Source organism: Lepus europaeus, chromosome X (genome assembly GCF_033115175.1).
Source record: "Lepus europaeus isolate LE1 chromosome X, mLepTim1.pri, whole genome shotgun sequence".
Lineage (NCBI taxonomy): Eukaryota > Metazoa > Chordata > Mammalia > Lagomorpha > Leporidae > Lepus > Lepus europaeus.
In genome coordinates, this window is record NC_084850.1 from 124,564,852 (window position 1) to 124,585,673 (window position 20,822).

At 40.9% G+C, this 20,822-nt stretch overlaps 1 protein-coding gene across 3 annotated transcripts in view; it reads right to left on the bottom strand.

Moving 5' to 3' along the window:
• ZFX (zinc finger protein X-linked) overlaps positions 1-20,822 on the bottom strand; it is a 49,354-nt gene that overhangs the window by 20,444 nt on the left and 8,088 nt on the right. For 2 of the 3 annotated variants that reach the window (XM_062184280.1, XM_062184282.1), the window contains exons 2-3: positions 13,840-13,933; positions 10,090-10,659 (exon numbers count right to left, since the gene is read on the bottom strand). In XM_062184280.1, coding sequence (XP_062040264.1) covers positions 10,090-10,659; positions 13,840-13,900 — 631 coding nt within the window. In that variant the 5' untranslated portion in view covers positions 13,901-13,933. Of the gene's footprint in view, positions 1-10,089; positions 10,660-12,245; positions 12,301-13,839; positions 13,934-20,822 lie in introns of those variants that run through there. The other variant, XM_062184283.1, reaches the window with a different exon arrangement.

A 20,822-nucleotide genomic window follows, 5' to 3' on the forward strand; every position in this document is an offset into this window, starting at 1 on the left:
TCGATTTAGACATTCCACAATGTATACACATTTCAAAACATGCTGTATAACCATAAACAATTTGTCACCTAAAAACATTTTTAATAAAGTATAAATAAATGGATAGATGGATGGGTGTTCAACACATCTCTAGAATATCCCTAGTTTGGTAAAACTTTTTTACATTTCGGAAATATTCTCATGTTGATATATACTTTTTAATTCCAAAATTTTGTTTTACCAAATGTATTTTGTTCTTAAAATTTTTAAAGATTTATTTATTTATTTCAAAGAGGGAGAGAGAGAGAGAGAGAGAGAGTGTGTGTGTGGGGGGGGTCTTTCATCTGATGGTTCACTCCCCAATTGGCCGCAACGGCCGGAGCTGCAAAGATCTGAAGCCAGGAGTCAGGAGCTTCTTCCGGGTCTCCCACCCGGGTGCAGGGGCCCAAGGACTTGGGCCATCTCTTACTGCTTTCCCAGGCCATAGCAGAGAGCTGGATTGGAAATAGAGCAGTCGGGTCTCGAACCAGCGCCCATATGGGATGCCAGCTCTTCAGGCCAGGGGCATTAGCCCGCTGCACCACAGCATCGACCCCCAAAATGTATTTTGAAAACATTCCAAGTTGTATACTAAAAAAGGTATTACAGATCCAATAATCAGTCCACAGACCAAAGGAATAAACATGTTACCATCGTTTCTGTGCTAACAGCCCTTAGAAACAAAGAACTATCAGATTGTGTTGACCCTCACAGTTTATACATTAAATACAGGGGCTTGGATTTTACGTATTCATTCATTCCCTGAACCACTTTTTACTGGATGCCTATTAAGACTAAAATCATGCTTAGTTGAGAGCTAACACAGATCAATTGTTCAAAGGATCTAAACTGAATGGCCAAGCCTACCACATTCCACATTATAGAGATCTATTTACAATCCAGTTGTACGGTAGACAGCTGAACAGAGCAACCCTGTAGACGGATCTTTAGCATGTCCAAATTTGCTCCTCCCTTGACAATGCTTTTGCCATCTGCCCAGCCAGAAACCAAGGGAGTGAGCTTCAAATCCTTTCTTCAATCCTAAATTCAGAAAAATTCTACTTCCTAAATGTATCATTAGACAGGTTCTGCCAAACTTTACTGACACAATCTTATTTTAAACTGTTATCATCAGCTTCTTACCTGAATTACTACAAAACATCTCCCAAAATGTACTTTGTGTTTATGATTTCACTCTTCTCTTGCGTCTGCTCTCAGCACTGCTATTATCTTTCTAAGCCATGAATCTAAGTATGTTATTATTAATCTGCCTAAAACCCTTTAACAGCACCCCACATCAAAGAGGTAAAGGCTTCTTAGTGTATTCAAGGGCTTTTGTTTTGGGCCTTGCCTATTTTGCCAACATTTTTCCCACCATTTCTTCCACCCTCCTCACTAAAGACATCATGAGCACTCCAAGGGTAAGTCTCTGAGCACTCAATGATCTTTCACATCTCCCTCCCTTTCCTCCCTCCTCAGCCACCTACTTTACATTTTATTCACCCTTTAAATTGAGTTCATTCTTAACTATTTTTTAAATAAGGTATTTTCTTTCTTTAAAAATCCTTGTCTTTGAGAAATAAATACTACAATACTTAGGAAAAATATGTGAAATGTTTCAAAATAATACAGGAGGGAGGGAAATCAATAGGAGATGAACTAAATAGTCACATCTTCCACTGAGCTTCTATATAAAACTTTCTAATACTTTGGTAGCATTTATCTCACTCAAGAATACCAAAAATTTTTCAGCATTTCCTCCCTTAGTGCTTCCAAAATACTTTGTATATCTATTTAAGTATCTTTTCACACTAAACTGTAATTGTCTGTTTCTGTATCTCTTTCCTCTAGGACTATGAACACAAAAAAAGCCAGACTTCACTGCATGTCTCTAACACCTAGCAAAGTTCAAGAGCTTATTATGGCTGACCAGTCAATGTTTCTGAATAAATAAAGGCACAAGAAAAGTAAACATGGGCAAGAGTGAAAATAATAGTCTGTATATTATTTTTTTTCTCAACACAAATTTGTAAACAATTAGTAATTTTTAGATAAACACGGTGGTCTTTACAGACTTTCTAGGTGGCTTCTGCTAGAATGAGTTAAATCAATGTTAAATAAAGTCACCCCAATTGTTGAAATTCAGTACTTAAGGGGCCAGCGCTGTGGCACAGCAGGTTAATGCCCTGGCCTGAAGCACCAGCATCCCATATGGGCACCAGTTCTAGTGCCGGCTGCTCCTCTTCCGATCCAGCTCTCTGCTATGGCCTGGGAAAGCAGTGGAAGATGGCCCAAGTCCTTTGACCCCTGCATCCACGTGGGACACCCAGAAGAAGCCCCTGGCTCCTGGCTTCAGATCTTTGCAGCTCCGGCTGTTGCAGCCATCTGGGGAGTGAACCAGCAGATGGAAGACCTCTCTCTCTGTCTCTACCTCTCTCTGTAACTCTGTCTTTCAAATAAATAAAATCAATCTCAGCCAGCGCCGTGGCTCACTTGGCTAATCCTCCACCTGCGGCGCCAGCACTCTGGGTTCTGGGTTCTAGTCCCGGTTGGGGCGCCAGATTCTGTCCCGGTTGCTCCTCTTCCAGTCCAACTCTCTGCTGTGGCCCAGGAAGGCAGTGGAGGATGGCCCAAGTGCTTGGGCCCTGCACCCGCATGGGAGACCAGGAGGAAGCACCTGGCTCCTGCCTTCAGATCGGTGCAGCGTGCCGGCCATAGCGGCCATTTGGAGGGTGAACCAACGGAAAAGGAAGACCTTTCTCTCTGTCTAACTCTGCCTGTCAAAAAGAAAAATCATTAAAAAAAGAAATTCAGTATTTAATAATATCATAAATTTAGAATAATCAATGGAATCCTACCTGCCTCCCCAGACGCCAACAAGCACTATTTATCCCAAGTTCTACTGCTCTGTGGTACTAACTTTTTATACACACATAATACTAAAACATACACACACACATACACACACAAACACTTTGGAATAAAATACACTTGATTTCAAATTCTCGTCCTAATGCTAGCTGCTTATATAACCTTGGACTAGTTCCTGAAACTGAGCCTCAGTTACTGAATATGCAAAATGACAATAACACCAGCATTTTAAGGTTATTAAAAGAAAATTAAGATGTATTAATTCTAGCATACATCATCATTTATTGAAGGCTTACTATTACCTATTTTCACCATCAACTTGTCACAAAAATCCAACAAAATAATCTTTCTTGGGACAAATGAATTTAAATTTTTTTAAATAAAAAAACTATTCAGGCATGGGCATTTGGTACAGTTCTAAGACACCACTTGGGATGCCCACATTCCATTAACAGAGTGCCTGGGTTTCAGTCCCAGTTTCACTTTCAGTACAGCTTCCTGCAACTGAGTACCCTGGGATGCAGCAGCTGATGGCTCAAGTAGTTGAATTCTTACCACCCATGTGAGAGAGCTAAATTGAGTTCTGGGCTCCTTGGTTTCAGGCTGGCCCAGCCCCAGCCATTTTGTAACCATTTGGGAAGTAAATCAGCAGATAGGAATTTACACTCTCTCTCTTCACACATTCTCTCACTCGCTCTCTTACTCTGTCTTGTTCTCAAATAATACCAATTTTTAAAATTTTAAATAAACTATTCATGAGGCTGGTGCTGGTGAGCTAAGCCTCCTCTGCATGTCACACTGGCATCCCATATGGGTGCTGGTTTGGGTCCCGGCTGCTCTACTTCCAATCTGGCTCTCTGCTATGACTTGGGAAAGCAGTAGAAGATGGCCCAGGTTCTTGGTCCCCTGCACCTATGTGGGAGACCCGGAAGAAGCTCCTGGCTTCAGATCAGCTTCAGATCAGCTCCAGCCATTACAGTCATTTGGGGAGTAAACCAACAGAAGACTTTTCTCTCTCTCTCTGTTAACTATCTCTCAAATTTAAAAAAAAAAAAGAACTATTCATATTGATTTAACAATCAACACACAAATATAATCCTGAACATTTTTACTCATTAAGGGAAAGTATTCTTTACAAACTTTACTTCATAATCATCATCATGTCCTCTGATAGAACTGCCAAATGACTCAAGGATCAAGATGGGTCTGATGGGTCTGATGAGCCCTACGGCATTTGATGAGTCAGAATGCATGTTGCAGCCGGCGCCGTGGCTCAACAGGCTAATCCTCCGCCTTGCGGCGCCGGCACACCGGGTTCTAGTCCCGGTTGGGGCACCGATCCTGTCCCGGTTGCCCCTCTTCCAGGCCAGCTCTCTGCTGTGGCTAGGGAGTGCAGTGGAGGATGGCCCAAGTCCTTGGGTCCTGCACCCCATGGGAGACCAGGAGAAGCACCAGGCTCCTGCCATCGGAACAGCGCGGTGCGCCGGCCGCAGCGCGCTACCGCGGCGGCCATTGGAGGGTGAACCAACAGCAAAAGGAAGACCTTTCTCTCTGTCTCTCTCTCTCACTGTCTACTCTGCCTGTCAAAAAAAAAAAAAAAATTAAAAATAAAAATAAAAATAAATAAATAAAAAAAAAAGAATGCATGTTGCACACCTTAGCACTTGAACCGTTCCTTCAAATAGTACTTGAACTACATTTAAAATTATATATATATATATATATATATATGCTATCAAAACAGTATAATAGCATCAGTTAAGAACTAACCAATCTAACAATTTATTAACATTCAGCTTTTTGAACAAGCAGGTGCACAGTATAGGAAAACAGTGTTTTGAATACTATTTTAATTGAATAACTCAATAAAAGATGAATAAATTTAGAAATGGACAGAAGATCGCAACATTGCTCCAAAGATATACAAATGGCCAATAAGCACAGGAAAAGATGCTCAACATCATTAGCCATCAGAGAAATACAAATCAAAATCACAGTGAGACTCTACTTCACACCTACTAGGATGGCTGTGACTGAAAAGACAAGTTAACAAGTGCTGCAGAGAATGCAGAGTAACTGGAACCTCACCCACCACTGGTGGGAATGTAAAATGGCAGTTATTTTGGAAAACAGTCTGGCAGTTCCTCAGAAGGCTAAGCAGTTACCGTACGACCCAGCAATTACACTCCCAAGGATAAAGCAGTTCCACTCCTCTATAGTTAAAAGAAAACATATGTCCATGCAAAAATTTGTACATAAATGCTCATATCACATAATACACAAAAACTAGAAACAACCCCAATATCCACCAAAGTAATGAATTGGCTAAAATGTGGTATATATTCATACAACGGAATATTACTCAGTAATAAAAGAATGACGTATGAAGGGTCTTCAGAAAGTTTGTGGAAAACGTATATTATGAAAAAAACCCTATGTATGGATTTCAAATGTCTTACATCAAAATAAACTTATTACCATTTTTCCACAAGCTTTTTATAAAGATTTATTTATTTGAAAGACACAAGTGACAGAGAGAGGGGAAGAAAAAGCGAGATCTCCCATTCACTGGTTCACCCCCTAAATGCCCATTAACAGCTAGAGCTGAGTCAAGCTGAAGCCAGACTCCATCCTGGTCTCCCATGTGGGTGGCAGGAATCAAAGTACTTGGGCCATCATCTGCTGCTCCCAGTTGCATTAGCAAGAAGGTGGATCAAAGCTGGAACATGATTCCTAGCATTCCAGTATGGGATGTGGATGTCCCAAGTGGCAGCTTAATCTGCTGCACCACAACCCCTGCCCCTCCATAAACTTTTGAAGCACCTTCATACAGGTTACAACATGGATGAACTCTAAAAACATTATGCAACATGAAAGAAGCCAATCAAAAAGAACATATATCATAGGATTCCATTTACCTCAAATGTCCAGAATAAGTAAATCTATCAAGATAAAAAGTAGTTTAGTTGGAGCCAGCAATGTGACATCCCATATGGGCACTGGCTCAAGTACTGGCTGTTCCACTTCCAATCCAGTTCCCTGCTAATATGCCTGGGAAAAGCAGTGGAAGATGGCCCAAATCCTTGGGCCCTGGCACCCACATGGCAGAACACATGAAGCTTCTGGCTTCAGCCTGGTCCAGCCCTGGCTGTTGCAGCCATTTGGGAAGTGAACCAGCAGAGAAGATTGATCAATCTCTCTATATATCTCTCCTTCTCTCTCCATAATTCTGCTTTTAAAATAAATCTTTAAGAAAAAAAAAAAAAGTAGATTAGTGGTTGCTTAGGATTGGAGGGGATGGAGAGGGTTAGTGAGAACAATAGCTTAAGAGTACGGGGTTTCTCCGTGGGATGATGAAAAATCTCCAAAGCTGGTGATGATGATTGTGCAACTTTGCGAATATACTACCACTTAACTGTACACTTTTTAAAATATATGTATATTTATTTGAGAGACAGACATCCCACTGGCCCACATCTTTAATGACTGTGATGGCCACAGCTGGGCCAAGGCTGAAGCTATGAGCTGGAAACTCAACCCAGATCTCCCATATAGGCAAGAACCCAATCACTGGAGCCATCATCACTGCCTCCCGGGGTCTGCATTAGCAGGAAGCTGGAACTAGGAGCTGGAGTTGGGTATTAAAGTTAGGCACTCCGATATGGGATGTGGGCATCTCAACCAATGTCTTAACTGCTAGGCCAATTGTTGCCCCTAAATTACACATTTTAAGTGGGTCAACTGTATTGTATGTAAATTATCTCAATAAACTTGTTATCAAAAAAATTATTTTGACACTTAAAGTTGAATCTAGTAATCTGGGACACCTAACTTTTTTCTTTTTCTTTCTTTCTTTTTTTTTTTTTTTTTGACAGGCAGAGTGGACAGTGAGAGAGACAGACAGAGAGAAAGGTCTTCCTTTTGCCGTTGGTTCACCCTCCAATGGCCGCCGCGGCCGGCGCATTGTGCTGATCCGAAGGCAGGAGCCAGGTGCTTCTCCTGGTCTCCCATGGGGTGCAGGGACCAAGCACTTGGGCCATCCTCCACTGCACTCCCTGGCCACAGCAGAGAGCTGGCCTAGAAGAGGGGCAACCGGGACAGAATCTGGCGCCCCGACCAGGACTAGAACCTGGTGTGCCAGCGCCGCAGGCGGAGGATTAGCCTATTGAGCCGTGGCGCCTGCCTGGGACACCTAACTTTTACTATCTTCTACCTAACTGCAAATTAAAAGACACAGATCCAGAGTGATGACACCTCACTGACCATGTTAATATGAGAGGTACCCAAAGAGTATTTTGTTGCCTGCAGTTGTTGTAAGGCAGTGCCTGACTCATCACCTGATCATCTCCAACTTTCCCTTCTGCACTAACTGATGCCTCACAAAATGGCATCTTCACTATCTAGCTGCTAAGTGAAACTCCAGGAGGCTGACGATCGCTTGCAAAGTGATTAGGGAGAATCTGGCAGCTGCCTCAGAACTAAGAAGCAACCTGAGTACCAAGTGGATGACTCAAACACACCACCTCTCAGACAGCTAGAAAACTAAGGGCCACAAAGCAATAGCAATATAACTAGCCTGACCAGAACCAAATAAGAGCCAAAAGCTACCAACAGGGAAGAAATGAACTGTGGATACCTCGGATGAGGCATGATGCCCACAAACATTCAGCTATAACATTCACATTTTCATGTATTCAACAAATACTTATTTTGCATCTAATATGCAGTCTGATGGAAGAGATGAGCTGCAATGGATTGAGAGATCAGTGAAAATGAAGTTAGATGGAGTACATAAATTGCCATTTAGGTCAGTAAAAGGACAGAAGTATCTGTTTCTTGAGGACAGGAACTGTCCATTATATAAATACAATCAAGTCGGAAGCAATTTTCAGGCTCTCTTCAACTATTTCCTGTACCTGTAAGCATGTTCCATATATTTTTACCATCCAACCAGCAAAAATTGAACTTCCATCTTTTCATTGACCAAAGTAGCAATTTATACAAATCACTTCACCTACCTTCACTTTCACTGACTTCTCAATCCATTACAGATCATCATCTTCCATCTCCTACGTACTCATTCATGCTTCATTGAAACCATTCTCATTTAACACCAATGCAATGACCTCCTCACTACACCATAGCCTGTTTTAACCTCTACAGTGTTGAGAGCACTCTAAAAGATTTCCTCCTCCTCTTCCCATAACCTCCTAATTTCCACGGGCTCTTCTCTGCCCACTCCTTAAATAGGCAAAAGATGTGCATTTGACACTCTTATTCTACAAGTATTCTCTGGAAACTACCATACATTTCCATATAGGATACTTTCTATATTCTGTTGTCACAAATGTCTTCCTCTAGCCACAAACTCTCTTCTAAGCATCAAATTCTTATTTTCAACTGCTTAGGAAAAAAGCATCCACCAGATTATCTCCAGCAAGCAATTCTTCTAACAGGTCCTGAATCATTTTTCTTCATGCTTCCTCTCAGGTAATTATAATCAGTTTGCACCCAGTCCTTCTTAGGGTCATCTTTAAATTATCTTTCTCCCTGAGATCCCCACCCTTGTTTTCTCTGTCAGCAAATCTCATCCACTTTACTTCCTAATCTCTCTTGACTCCAACCTTCCCATCCCTTTTCCCTTAAATATGAAGGTAGTTGGGATCTTTATCTCATATCTGAACCATTTCAGCTACTCTCTCCTCACCTATTTTATTCCACACTGCTACGAGGATTATCTTCCTATAATAAATTCAAAATTCAAACAGAGTATCCCATTTTCCCCTACTGGACTCTTAAAGAAGGGAATATAATATAATATCCTGTGATGGTTAGAGTGTACGGAAATGGACTTTTTCATAAGTGGTGTGCAGAATTATATTGGACAAAATATTGAAACAATAATAATCACACTCATAAATGTACCCAATCTTTGATCCAGGAATTCTACTTCTAAAAATTATTTTAAGGAATAAAAAGGGTACAAAGATAAACAAGTCCATTCTAAAGTTCCCATCATTACCAGCAAAGGCTACAATCTTTTTTCACATAATAATACTATTTGCCTATAATATGTTCCTCCTACCATGCCCTTCTTCATCTTGTAAAATCAGAACTCAACCTTGAATTCAAAGGTCAGCTACTCCATCCTGTCTCCACAGCAATTTACTCACATCTCTATACCACACTCAACCTTTCTCTCCTATGATAGACTAGAAGTTCTCCAGGGACAGTGGTTTTATGTCTTTATTTGCTTAGTGCATATCTGTATCTGTACTATCTACAGCAATGTCTGACAGAATAGGAGTTCCATAAAAAAGTGCTGAATTAAAGTATTTTCTTCTTCTTCACAAAGAATTCTTCAATTTCCAGAATCTTAACAATTTTTTAAAAGGTCTTTCCTAAAATTCTGGTGGACTCCAATGTTATATTAAAACAGGTATCTAAGCAAAGCAAATACTGTTATAAATTTATAAACAGTCTATGAGTATTTATTTGAAGTTTATTTCCATAAGGTCCATGAATTTCCACACTGAATCAGAATTGTGGTCTATCTAACCTAGAACTGTGTCTCTGAAAACAGAACAAATACGTTTTAACGTATGACACAGCTATCCTCCCAGATGCAAAGTTACATGTTTAGAAGTGTATTTCAATACACCTTACTTTCCTCCAGTAACCTGATATGAATCCATTATACTTGAAATCATGCTTTAACAATATGCCAGAGTCTTTTCCATGCTGTTACATAGAGTATTTTACGTATTATATAATACTGAAGTGTTACATAAGCAGTACTCTATATCCAAATACAAGGAAGTAAAGTAGTTGGGTTATGAATTTTTGTCCAAGGTGAACTCCTTTTAAGTTTCAAGAGAGTTCCTAATTCTAATAGAAGCTGGTAACAGCCTAATCACATCCTTCATGATTTCCAAAGTTCAGTTCCATTCCTTTTAGCCTTTGTCTTTTTAGACTGAAGAAATCTCTTCCTATTGTGTTCTTATATAGAAACAACTCTTTACTCTGCACCATTTCACATGCCTTAATTTTAAGTTAAAACTTCAAAATGAAACAACAATGCAGATAGTTATATAAGACTAACTTTATAGACATTTAAGTCAAGAAAATTTCATTCCTGCTCTAAGTTAGGAAAGCAGCCTTCAAAAATACCTTTGACAATCACTGTGCCCCAAGACTTACAGGAAATCATAAGGTAGTCCTCACAGTTGTTTTTGTCATCATCTTGCTGGTCCACAGGGATCCCGTTGGCATCTATAACTGCTTCAGAGGCACAGTCTGCTACCAAAACTTCTTCTGAAACTACATCAGTGGTCAGAGGATCAGTGACAATTTCTGCTTCTACTACACTATCATGAACCACATGCTCAACATGTCCAACGTCAGACACGTGTATAGATTCACTTGTCAAGACATGTTCTGGCATAGACATTGAGGCTGAAGTAATGTCAGAAGCTAAAACATCATCTGGGACTGTGCAATGTGCTAAAGAAACTTCTTCAGTTACATCTGAGTCCAGCACTTGCTCAGGAATGATGACTGTTTCAGATACATCTGCTTCTTCCATGATATCTGGACATTGGACATCTTCTATAACAACGTCCTCAATAACATCTTGGATTACAACTGAGTCTGGGTCATCGGGAACAAAGTTATGCACAGTTATGTCTGAATCCACAACATCTGAAACAAAAACAGTTTCTTGAACTTCCACAACAATTTGATCACCATCCATGTGTGCAGCATCAGCTCCTTTAAAAAAAAATTAAAATGACAACTTTCAGGTAGGCATGCATGACATTTCAACTAATCCATATGTTATTTAATTTCTACCAAAAAAAAAAAAAAAAAAGACTAGCTCCTCAGTTTTCTAAAACATTAAGACAAATTAAAGAAATAAAGAGGGAATCTATCTTTGAATCACATTAGACATTTTTAATACAAGAACTTTAGAACTCATCCCAAATCAATTAGTATATATACACCAGCAGAACACGGCAACTGAGGCAGTCACAGAAGAAATATATTCATGAAAGTAAAATTCTAGACACACTAAAATTAAACCCATACACATGGGAACTTAAGGGATCATTATAAAAGTAAGGCATCTTGAGGTGGCAAATATATAATTTTCCTTCAGTATATGTGTTTTTCATTTATTTTCCTTCTTGTTCCATCTCATTTTTCTCCCTTCTTTCCATCTCTCCTGTTTTGTTTTAACTATCCTTTCAATGTCTTCCTTTCTCTCTTCACATCCCTCCCCTTTAGTTCTGGTGTAATATACCACCAACATCCTCCATGGATGACTGTGGAAAGTCAGAAATCATCCTCTGAATGTAGGGCATAAAACGATCAAGGCATATATGAAAACAGAGATAGAAAGTCACAGTTTAGGAGGAAAGTCAATTGGCTGAGGCTCTGTGGATAGAAAAGATGAATGAAAGTGCACCTGCACTGGGACACTGGAGAGTGTGGGTAGTCAGAGTGGGGCCTGCCCCAACTTCACTGGGGTGCTCCACCTGCATCCAGCTTTCTCCCATCCCCCTGAGAGCCCAACCCCTAAGGTAGTTCCTTAGGATAGAGGGAATCCTACTCTAATCCACTCTGCAGTTAAGGCATGAAGGTAGACAATTAAATCAATTGAAGCCAAGTGAGATTAAATGACTTATCCAAGATCACACAGCTTGCATAGCATATGGTGCTGAGTAAATATTATTCTGAATGAACACTAAAAGTGGGAATAGAAATTATACATCCTTACCAAAAATATAAAACAAATCCAGTATCTTGGCCCCTGGTCCAGCAAAAAGCAAGGGAGGTTTTATAAAAGTTTTTCCCAAAAAGCTATTCAGTAGATAAGTGATTCTGGTTGTGACTCAGACCAGGCTTAGTCCAAATAGGTGCCTAATGCAATGACTGTGTCACTGGCCAGGCCCTCAGAAAAACACATGGCTTTGTCAACAAACAAAAATGATCAACAGCCAAAGAATAGTAAAAATTTTAAGGCGTCTTTAAAATCCATTAATATCCATTTTATTAACATCCAGAAATAATGCAAAAGAGTATGTTCACTTCAGTTTCTACAGAAGATCTACAAAATGCTTTATACTCATCTGCTGTCAGTATTCTCAATGCTATCAAGTGATAGATCACTACAATCTTCATTTTTCCTGACACGAACCTGAAAGTATTTAGTGGCAAGAGCACTGGTTACAAGATCTAAATCAAGGAGTAGAGTTGCACACTTATTAGTTTTGTGATCTTGGGCAAGTCATTTAACCTCTGAGTTTCAGTTTCCTCATCAGTAAAATGAGGACAGTAGTATCTGCCACGCATACCTCACAGGACTGTGGTGATGATCAAATGGGAATGTATGGGAAGTGTTCTGAAAAACTGTAATGAGAGGTTTCATTATTATTATGACATGAAAACGGAGGCCCTGGCAGATTAAGTGACTTGCTCAAAGATAAACAAATACCATAAGTGTTAACAATCAGGACTAAAATGCGATAGCCCTTCAATATACCACTTAGCCCATGACCCAAGCTTACTTGTCACATGATTAAGTAAATACTGTATATTTTTCTTCAAAGAGTTTAGTCTCTCTTTTAAGCATATGTATTATATTTCATGTTCTAATGAGGAATCATAAGTTTTGCATTCATCATTTAAATTACGAAACTTGAATTAAAAGACTATCCTAATCCCCCCCTCCCTCCCCCTTCCCTTCTCTCTCTCTCTCTCCCTCCCTCCCCCTTCTCTCTCTCTCTCATATACACATACACACACACTCACAAGATTTAGAAACTAAGGAAAATTTTAAAATTAAAAATCACTAATATTTACTTTCCTGGCAAATTGCTAATGAAAATACTGCAATCTGATCATTTAAAGTCCGCTGAAAACTCAAACATTTTATTTATAACAATAGCTAGTATGATGTAAAAAGACATTTTATATTATAAAACCAAGTGTAATTAGTTTACAATGTTATATAATTAGAACCATGGGTAATCTGAAATCACGAATACTTTTTCTTTTTTTAGGAGTTCATGAATACAATTTTCCTTGAACATTTGGGGGAGTGACAAGAGTCCACCTTCCAGAAGCAGAAGGTTCCTTCTGGAAACTTGTGAGAGAGAGACGGTTGTAAAAGTAGGATGAGGTCAGAATGTAGAAGACACTGGGATTATATTTATTTGCTAGGTAATGGAGAACAGAGAAACGGTATGATCTGCGTGCCCTTTTATGTTGAGTACTGTGATCGGTGGTCCATATAAGACATGAAGGGTAAAGAAAATAATGCAAAGTTATTGAAGACTAAGAACATGGTAGAGCCCAACTGTGTGGTAGGAAGTAGAATGAGGAGGAGTAGATGTACACAAGGAACATTTTCAAAGGAAGAGCCAACAGGACTTAGTGAGACAACTGGGCAAAATGAAAATAATAGAAGAGAACACGAAGATTTTGAGAATGCTGTGGCTGTTGAACTTTCTGAGATTTTTGAATATTTGCATGCACATCATGAGATATCTTGGGAATGGAATCCAAGTCTAAGTACGAAACTCATTTATGCTTCATATATATTCTGAAGGTAACATTATACAATGTTTTTGTACACCGGTTTTAACTATCACCTATCACATGAGGTGTCAAGGCATGAAATTGTCCATTTGGGGTGTTATGTTAGCACCTGGAAAGTTTTGGATCTTGGAGCATTTTAGACTTTGTATTAGGGATGCTCAACATACACCAACAAGAATATGACGGTTGTAAAGGAGACAAACTTTTGAAGTGGGGAATAATAATGTGCTCACTCTAACATTTATAGACTATCAATGTGACTATCAATGTGAGTCTAGCAATTTGTCCAACACGCTAACCAGCTCCAAATGCAGTTGACAGGAAAAGGAACAATTCAAGTAATTATACCTGTTGCGTCAAAAAATGAGTTTGGCTCTTGTGGTTGTAATTCAAGTCCATCTTCATCCATGGCCTTTAATTCTCATCAGTCACAGTTCCTAAACTAGGGGGAAAGGGAAGCTAAGCATTAATTTTGTATGTATCAAAAACATTGTATTTTCATTTCTCATAAACAAATCACTTAACAGATAAACATCTATCAAAAACACATGTATCTAAAATAAAAGGGAACCTAATTAACTTACAATGATAACTGGGCATCTATAGGACAAAGCAAAGCAGATCAATCAAGCAAGTCAACTTTCTCTAGACATCTTTTTAAACTACGGTATTCTTTACATTAAGTGTGCACATCTTAAGGAATTTTGACACAAACATAAATCTTTGTAATTACTTTTCAGATCAAAATTGAGAACATTTCCATGACCCTAGCATTCTTTTTTTTTTTTTCCTCAAGATTCATTTATTTATCTGAAAGGCAGAATGATGGACTGGTGTCAGGGGGTTTGAAAAGAAAGCGATCTTCCATCCGCTGGTTCATCTCCCAAAAGGCTGCAACCATCAGGTCTGGGCAAGAGCCTGGAACTCTGTCCTGGTCTCCCATGCAAGTGGCAGGGGCCCAAGTACTTGGACCATCATCTGCTGCTTTTCCAGGCACGTAAGCAGGGAGGTGGATCAAAAGCTGAGCAGCCAGGACTCAAACAGGCATTCCCATACAGGATGGCGATGTCATAAGCAACAGCTTAATCCACTGAGCTACAACACTGGCCCCCGACCCCAGCATTCTTGTCTTCTCAGTCCACAAATTGCATGGTCTCACGAAAGTTAAAGGTTTTAGGCCTGCACTGTGGCATACAGTGTTAAGCTTCCACCTGCAGTGCCAGCATCCCGTATGAGAGCTGTTTTGAGTCCCGGATGCTCTACTTTCAATCCAGCTCCCTGCTAATGTACCTGGGAAAGCAACAAAGGATGGCCCAAGTCCTTGGGCCCCTGCACCCAAGGAGACCCAGTGGGAGACCCAGAGGAGGCTCCTGATTCCTGGCTTCAGCCTGGCCCAGCCCCTGCTGTTGCCGCCATTTGGGAAGTAAACCAGCAGATGGAAGATCTCTGCCTCTTTCGCTCCCTCTCCTCCTCTCTGCCAACCTGCCTTTTAAATAAATAAATATATCATTAAAAAAAAGAAAAAAAAAGGGGGCCAGCGTTGTAGCACAGCAGGTTAACGCCCTGGCCTGAAGCGCTGGCATCCCATATGGGTGCCAGTTTGAAACCCAGCTACTCCACTTCCAATCCAGCTCCTTGCTGATAGCCTGGGAAAGCAATGGAAGATGGCCCAAGTCTTTGGGCCCCTGTACCCACATGGGAGACTTGGAAGAAACTCCTGGCTCCTGGCTTCGGATTGGCACAGCACCAGCCGCTGCAGCCAATCGGGGACTGAACCAGTGGATGGAAGATCCCTCCCTCTGTGTAACTCTTTCAAATAAATAAATAAACCTTAAAAAAAAAGAAGAAGGAGGAGGAGGAGGAGGAGGAGGAAGAAAAAAGAAGGGACCAGCATTGTGGCATATGGGTGCTAGTTCATATCCCGGCTGCTCCACTTCCAATCCAGTTCCCTGCTAATGGCCTGAGAAAAGCAGCAGAGGATGGTCCAAGTCCTTGGCCCCCTGCTACCCTCGTGGGAGACCCGGAAGAAGTTCCTGGCTCCTGGTTTTGGCCTGGCCCAGCACAGGCCGTTGCAACCATCTGGGGAGTCAGTCAGTGGAAGGACGATCTCTCTGTCCCTCCCTCTCTGTAACTGACTTTCAAATAAATATCTAAATCTTTATAAAATATATATATTCATGGCCGGCGCCGCGGCTCAATAGGCTAATCCTCCGCCTGCGGCGCCGGCACACCGGGTTCTAGTCCCGGTCGGAGCACCGGATTCTATCCCGGTTGCCCCTCTTCCAGGCCAGCTCTCTGTTGTGGCCAGGGAGTGCAGTGGAAGATGGTCCAAGTGCTTGGGCCCTGCACCCCATGGGAGACCAGGAGAAGCACCTGGCTCCTGCCTTCGGATCAGCACAGTGCGCAGGCCGCAGCGCCAGCCGCGGCAGCCATTGGGGGGTGAACCAACGGCAAAGGAAGACCTTTCTCTCTGTCTCTCTCACTGTCCACTCTGTCAAAAAAAAAAAAAGAAAAGAAAAAAAATACATATATTCATGAGAAATTCAGCTAACATTTATATAATAAAGAAATGGATTTTTCAACGTGTCAGTTGAGACAGTCTATTCATTTTCAATATGTTTCATGTAACTTATTCAAGCTGCTTCAAACTAAAGCAAATGATCATTAGATTAATAAAAAGATTTGCAAACATGAAAAACAGAAAGCATACATGTTGTCACTGCCCTGCCTCCTCCACCAAAATCACTTCTAGTTGTGTAATTCTTTTCCTCCTTTAGAGTTACATATAAAAAGATAAATGTAAGCTCATCTTCTAAACAACAAAAAATTAAGCCAATTAGGAAGGAAATAAAGGGCATTCATTAAGGTATTAAGTCCCCCATCCCTCAAACTTCCCTAAACTCAATTCCATCAGTTCTAGAAATTCTCAACCTGCAGAATTACTTCTCAGCATTCATCCTCCTTCATTTTTCTAGGAAGAGTTTGCCATACAGTTATGTCCCTCAATTTTTAAAATAAGTGCTGCCTTTTCTCACCCCTCACTGGAGTCTTGACCAGACTGTACATTCAGCCTCCTCCTCTCCTGTTTTCTCTTTAAAATCACGATTTCAACTACTGGTTGCACAAAGATGATTCCCAAAGCCATGTACTCACAATAGGCCCTGACATTTCCACCAGACTGCCGAATATCCAAGTGTGTATGAGACCCAGCTTTCTCCTGACATGACCAAAATGGTCTTTTCCTTATTCCTTGCTTAGATTCAGTCAGGTGGCCAGATCTTGTCAATTCCCCACAACTTCGCAGCAATCTGTCCCTTTCTCTTTATTCCCAAGCACCACTCCCTCTCAGCTTCATGTTTCTTGATTCCCGGGGGATGAAAATAGTCTCTCTTGACTCGTCTTGCTTCTTCATGCCACACCTGATACGAATGACTAGGAACCCAAGCAAGTAAGAGCTAGTGCCAAGCACTGAGACATTCCTGAAATCTTGGAGCAGACTAATCCTACTAAAGCACTGCTTTGATCATGGCACTCCTCTGCTCAGAACACTTCAGCAGTCCCCCAACATTCAGGAGACTACAATATTAACCAAAGTCACCAAAATAGACTTCTTCTACATCATATAAATTACCTAACAGACATTCTCACCCACATGGAGGGTACCTACTCACCTTATCTTGATTAGGTCAGCAGTAACTGATCAACAGATTATTGTTTTCACTGATTACTTTCCCTTTTGTTTTGTCATAAAAACTCAAGCATAGATAACTAGTCAAGAATGTAACCCCCTCTGGGGTTAGAAATGCTAATTCCCTAAGACTATCAGAATAAAACGATATTCTTAAAATGGAACACACTCAGCAGAGTTCTCAAAGCCGTGATGAAGTGCAGACAGAAGGTTTGCTAATAATGTAACTGAAAGCTCCATGTCTTTGCAGCAGGAACCAAGCCCAGAAACCAATTCAACTTAAAGTCAAATAAGTAAATGGTTCAGAGAACCAAGAATCTAAGAATAGGCGCCAATGCTGTGGTGTAGCAGGTAAAGCCGCCACCTGCAGTGATGGCATTCCATATGGGCACCAGTTCAAGATCCAGCTACTCCACTTCTGATCCAGCAGCAGAAAATGGCCCAAATCCTTGGACCCCTGAACTTGTGTGGGACACCCAGAGGAAGCTCCTGGCTCCTGGGTTTGGATCAGCCCACCTCCAGCCACTGCGGCCATTTGGGAAGACAGCGGATGGAAGATTCATCTCTCTGCCTCTGCCTCTAGAATCTAAAGAATATGGAAAAACAAGTTCTAATTTTTTGTCTGATTAACAAATGCTCTCAAAATATTTCTGGGACTCACTAACACCTCAAACTCATTGAAATGGTCTCTTTCTGGTTGCAAGATTTCTGATCCTCAAAGAAATGATTCTGAAAGAAATCACCAAGGAAAAAACGAATAGAGAAATATCAGGTTGGGAGAAACCCAGGAAATGCACATAAACTTCCTTCTACTATCAAGGAAAAAAGCAATAAAAATATTGCACCAAGTTGCAATATTGCACTGTATCTTCAATTAGTGACGACTATAATTTGTTTTGTATCTCCTGATGCAAAGACCTCCTTCTTGGGCAAATTAACAACAAGATTTTTACATATTCACCTTGCTTTTTGCACCTAATATGCATTCAAAAATCACTTCACTGCTTTTGGACTCCCAAAAATTCAATTCCTTTTCATCCTATGACTCGACTCAACTCTCCTTAAGTCATGCTCAGAGAACCAAATTTTATTATGCATGTTGTAGATGCTACTGCTGAAGTTATACGAAAGGCAAAGAAAAGCAAATTTGTCTCTAACAGAATTTTTGTTAGAGGAAATTGGGAATGGTTAAAATTTAAATTTAAAGCTTAATGAGTATCTTCCCTCTTAAGCTACGCCTCTTTCCCAATTTTTTTTTTCCATGTTGCTCAGTGTTAGCCATCTTTCCTCCAGGTATCTCATTTTCTACTCTGAAGTCACTTTTCACTTCTCTCAGTTCTTAAATTAAATGTCTCAAAATCAATCACTCTTAAATTCACTTCCTCGGTATTCTCACCATGACTACTCTACTCTTAACAAGTTCTCCAAACCCCACATGCAGGCCCAATGGGCCCTTTTAATCAAAAGATCTAAGCCCTTCTGAAATGAAGAAAATTTCCTGTTTCGACATTTTCTTATATTTTCATTATTCATTTAGAGAAAAAAAATTGATTACTTATTTGAAAGGCAGAGGGGAGAGAAAGAGAGAGGGAGAGTCAGAGATTCTTCCATCCGCTGGTTCACCCCAAATTGCCATAACAGCCAGAGCTGAGCCAATCTGAAGCCAGGAGCCAGGAGCTTCTTCTAGGTCTCCCATATGGGTGCAGAAAGCTGGATCAGAAGTGCAGCAGCCAGGACTCGAATCGGCACCCAGGACTGTCCACAGCGGCTTAACCTACTGTACCACAGTACCAGTCACCTTCACTATTCATTCTTATTAGAATTTGTATTACAGGATATAAAAACTCCTAAATCTAGCCTCTATATTGTTTTAACTTTTATATATTTTTTAAAGATTTACTAATTATTTGAAAGGCACAGCAACAGAGAGAGAAAGAAAATGAGAACCTTCCATCTGCTGGTTCACTACCAATGGCCAGGACAATAAGGTCTGAACCAGGTGGAAGCCAACATCCAGGAACTCCATCTGGGTCTCCCATATGGGTGAGCAGGGACCTAACTTCTGGGGCCATCATCTGCTGCCTTCCCAGACACATTAACAGGAACTGGATCAGAAGAACAGAGTAGCTGGGACTCACACCAGCACTCTGATACGGGAGCTTAACCTAACCTGCTGCACAACAACCACTCCAAGAAACCTCATATAGGCCTTACTTTTCTTGCTCAAATTAGGAGTTGTCAAAGTACAATCTGAATCTAGTTATACTGATGAGCTATGATCAGTACACTGTTCAAAATGCTTTTGTCTTTAACAGACCAGCTTGAAACTAGGAAATCTATATAATTTTTTAAAAAAGATTTATTTTTTATTTATTTGAAAGTTACAGAGAGACAGACAGATTTCCATTGCTGGTTCATTCCCCAAACGGCCCCAACGACCAGAGCTGAGCTGATCTGAAGCCAGGAGTTTCTTCTGGGTCTCCTACATGGTTGCAAGGGCCCAAAGACTTGGGCCATACTCCAGTGTTTTCCCAGGAGCATTAGCAGGGAGATAGATCGGAGAATCAAACCAGCACAATTACGGAGTGCCAGGACTGCAGGAAAGGCTTTATCCATAACACTGTGCCACAGCACCAGCCCCTGCATATACTTTTAAACTAGCTTTCAGATATGTAAAGCAGTACAGCCTCCTTAATAATACATTACCACTAATCCCCCTTCAATAATTGATAAATCCATGTTCATCACATAACATTCTACTACATATCATAATGGAATGAGTAAAACAACTCAAATCCTTGGATTATAGAAATGAAATAAAGAAATCCTATAGAAAAAAATTCCATGAAGCTAAAAAATTAAGCCACAGAGTAAGAGAAGATTACTTTCAGTATATATGAATCACAAACCATTGGTATCCAGAATATACTCATAAACCAGTAAGTAAAATGGATCAAGGTTACACACAAGCAAGTTACAAAAAACTCAAATGATTGGGGCGGGAGCTGTGGCACAGCAGGCAAATCCTCGGCCTGTGGCGCCAGCATCACATATGGGCACTAGCTCGAGTCCCAGCTGCTCCTCTTGTGATCCAGCTCTTTGCTACAGCCGAGAAAAGCAGTAGAAGATGGTCCAAGTCCTCAGGCCCCTGCACCCACATAGGAGACCCAGAAGAAGCTCCTGGCCTCCTGGCTTTGGATCGGCACACCTCTGGCCATTATGGCCATTTGGGGAGTGAACCAGCGGATGGAAAACCCTTTTCTCTCTGTCTCTCCCTCTCACTGTCTGTAACTCTTCCTTTCAATAAATAAATAGGAGCCGGCTCTGTGGCGTAGAGGGTAAGGCTGCCACCTGCAGTGCTGACATCCCATATGGGCACCAGTTCAAGTCCTGGCTGCTCCACTTCTGATCTAGCTCTCTGCTATGGCCTGGGAAAGCAGCAGAAGATGGCCCAAGTGCTTGGGCCCCTGCACCCACATGGGAGACCTGAAGGAAACTCCTGGCTCCTGGCTTCAGATCAGCGCAGCTCAAGCCATTGTGGCCAACTGGGGAGTGAACGAGTGGATGGAAAAACTCTTTCTTTGTCTCATTCCCTCTCTCTGTAACTCTTTCAAAGAAATAAATAAATCTTTAAAAAAAAAGT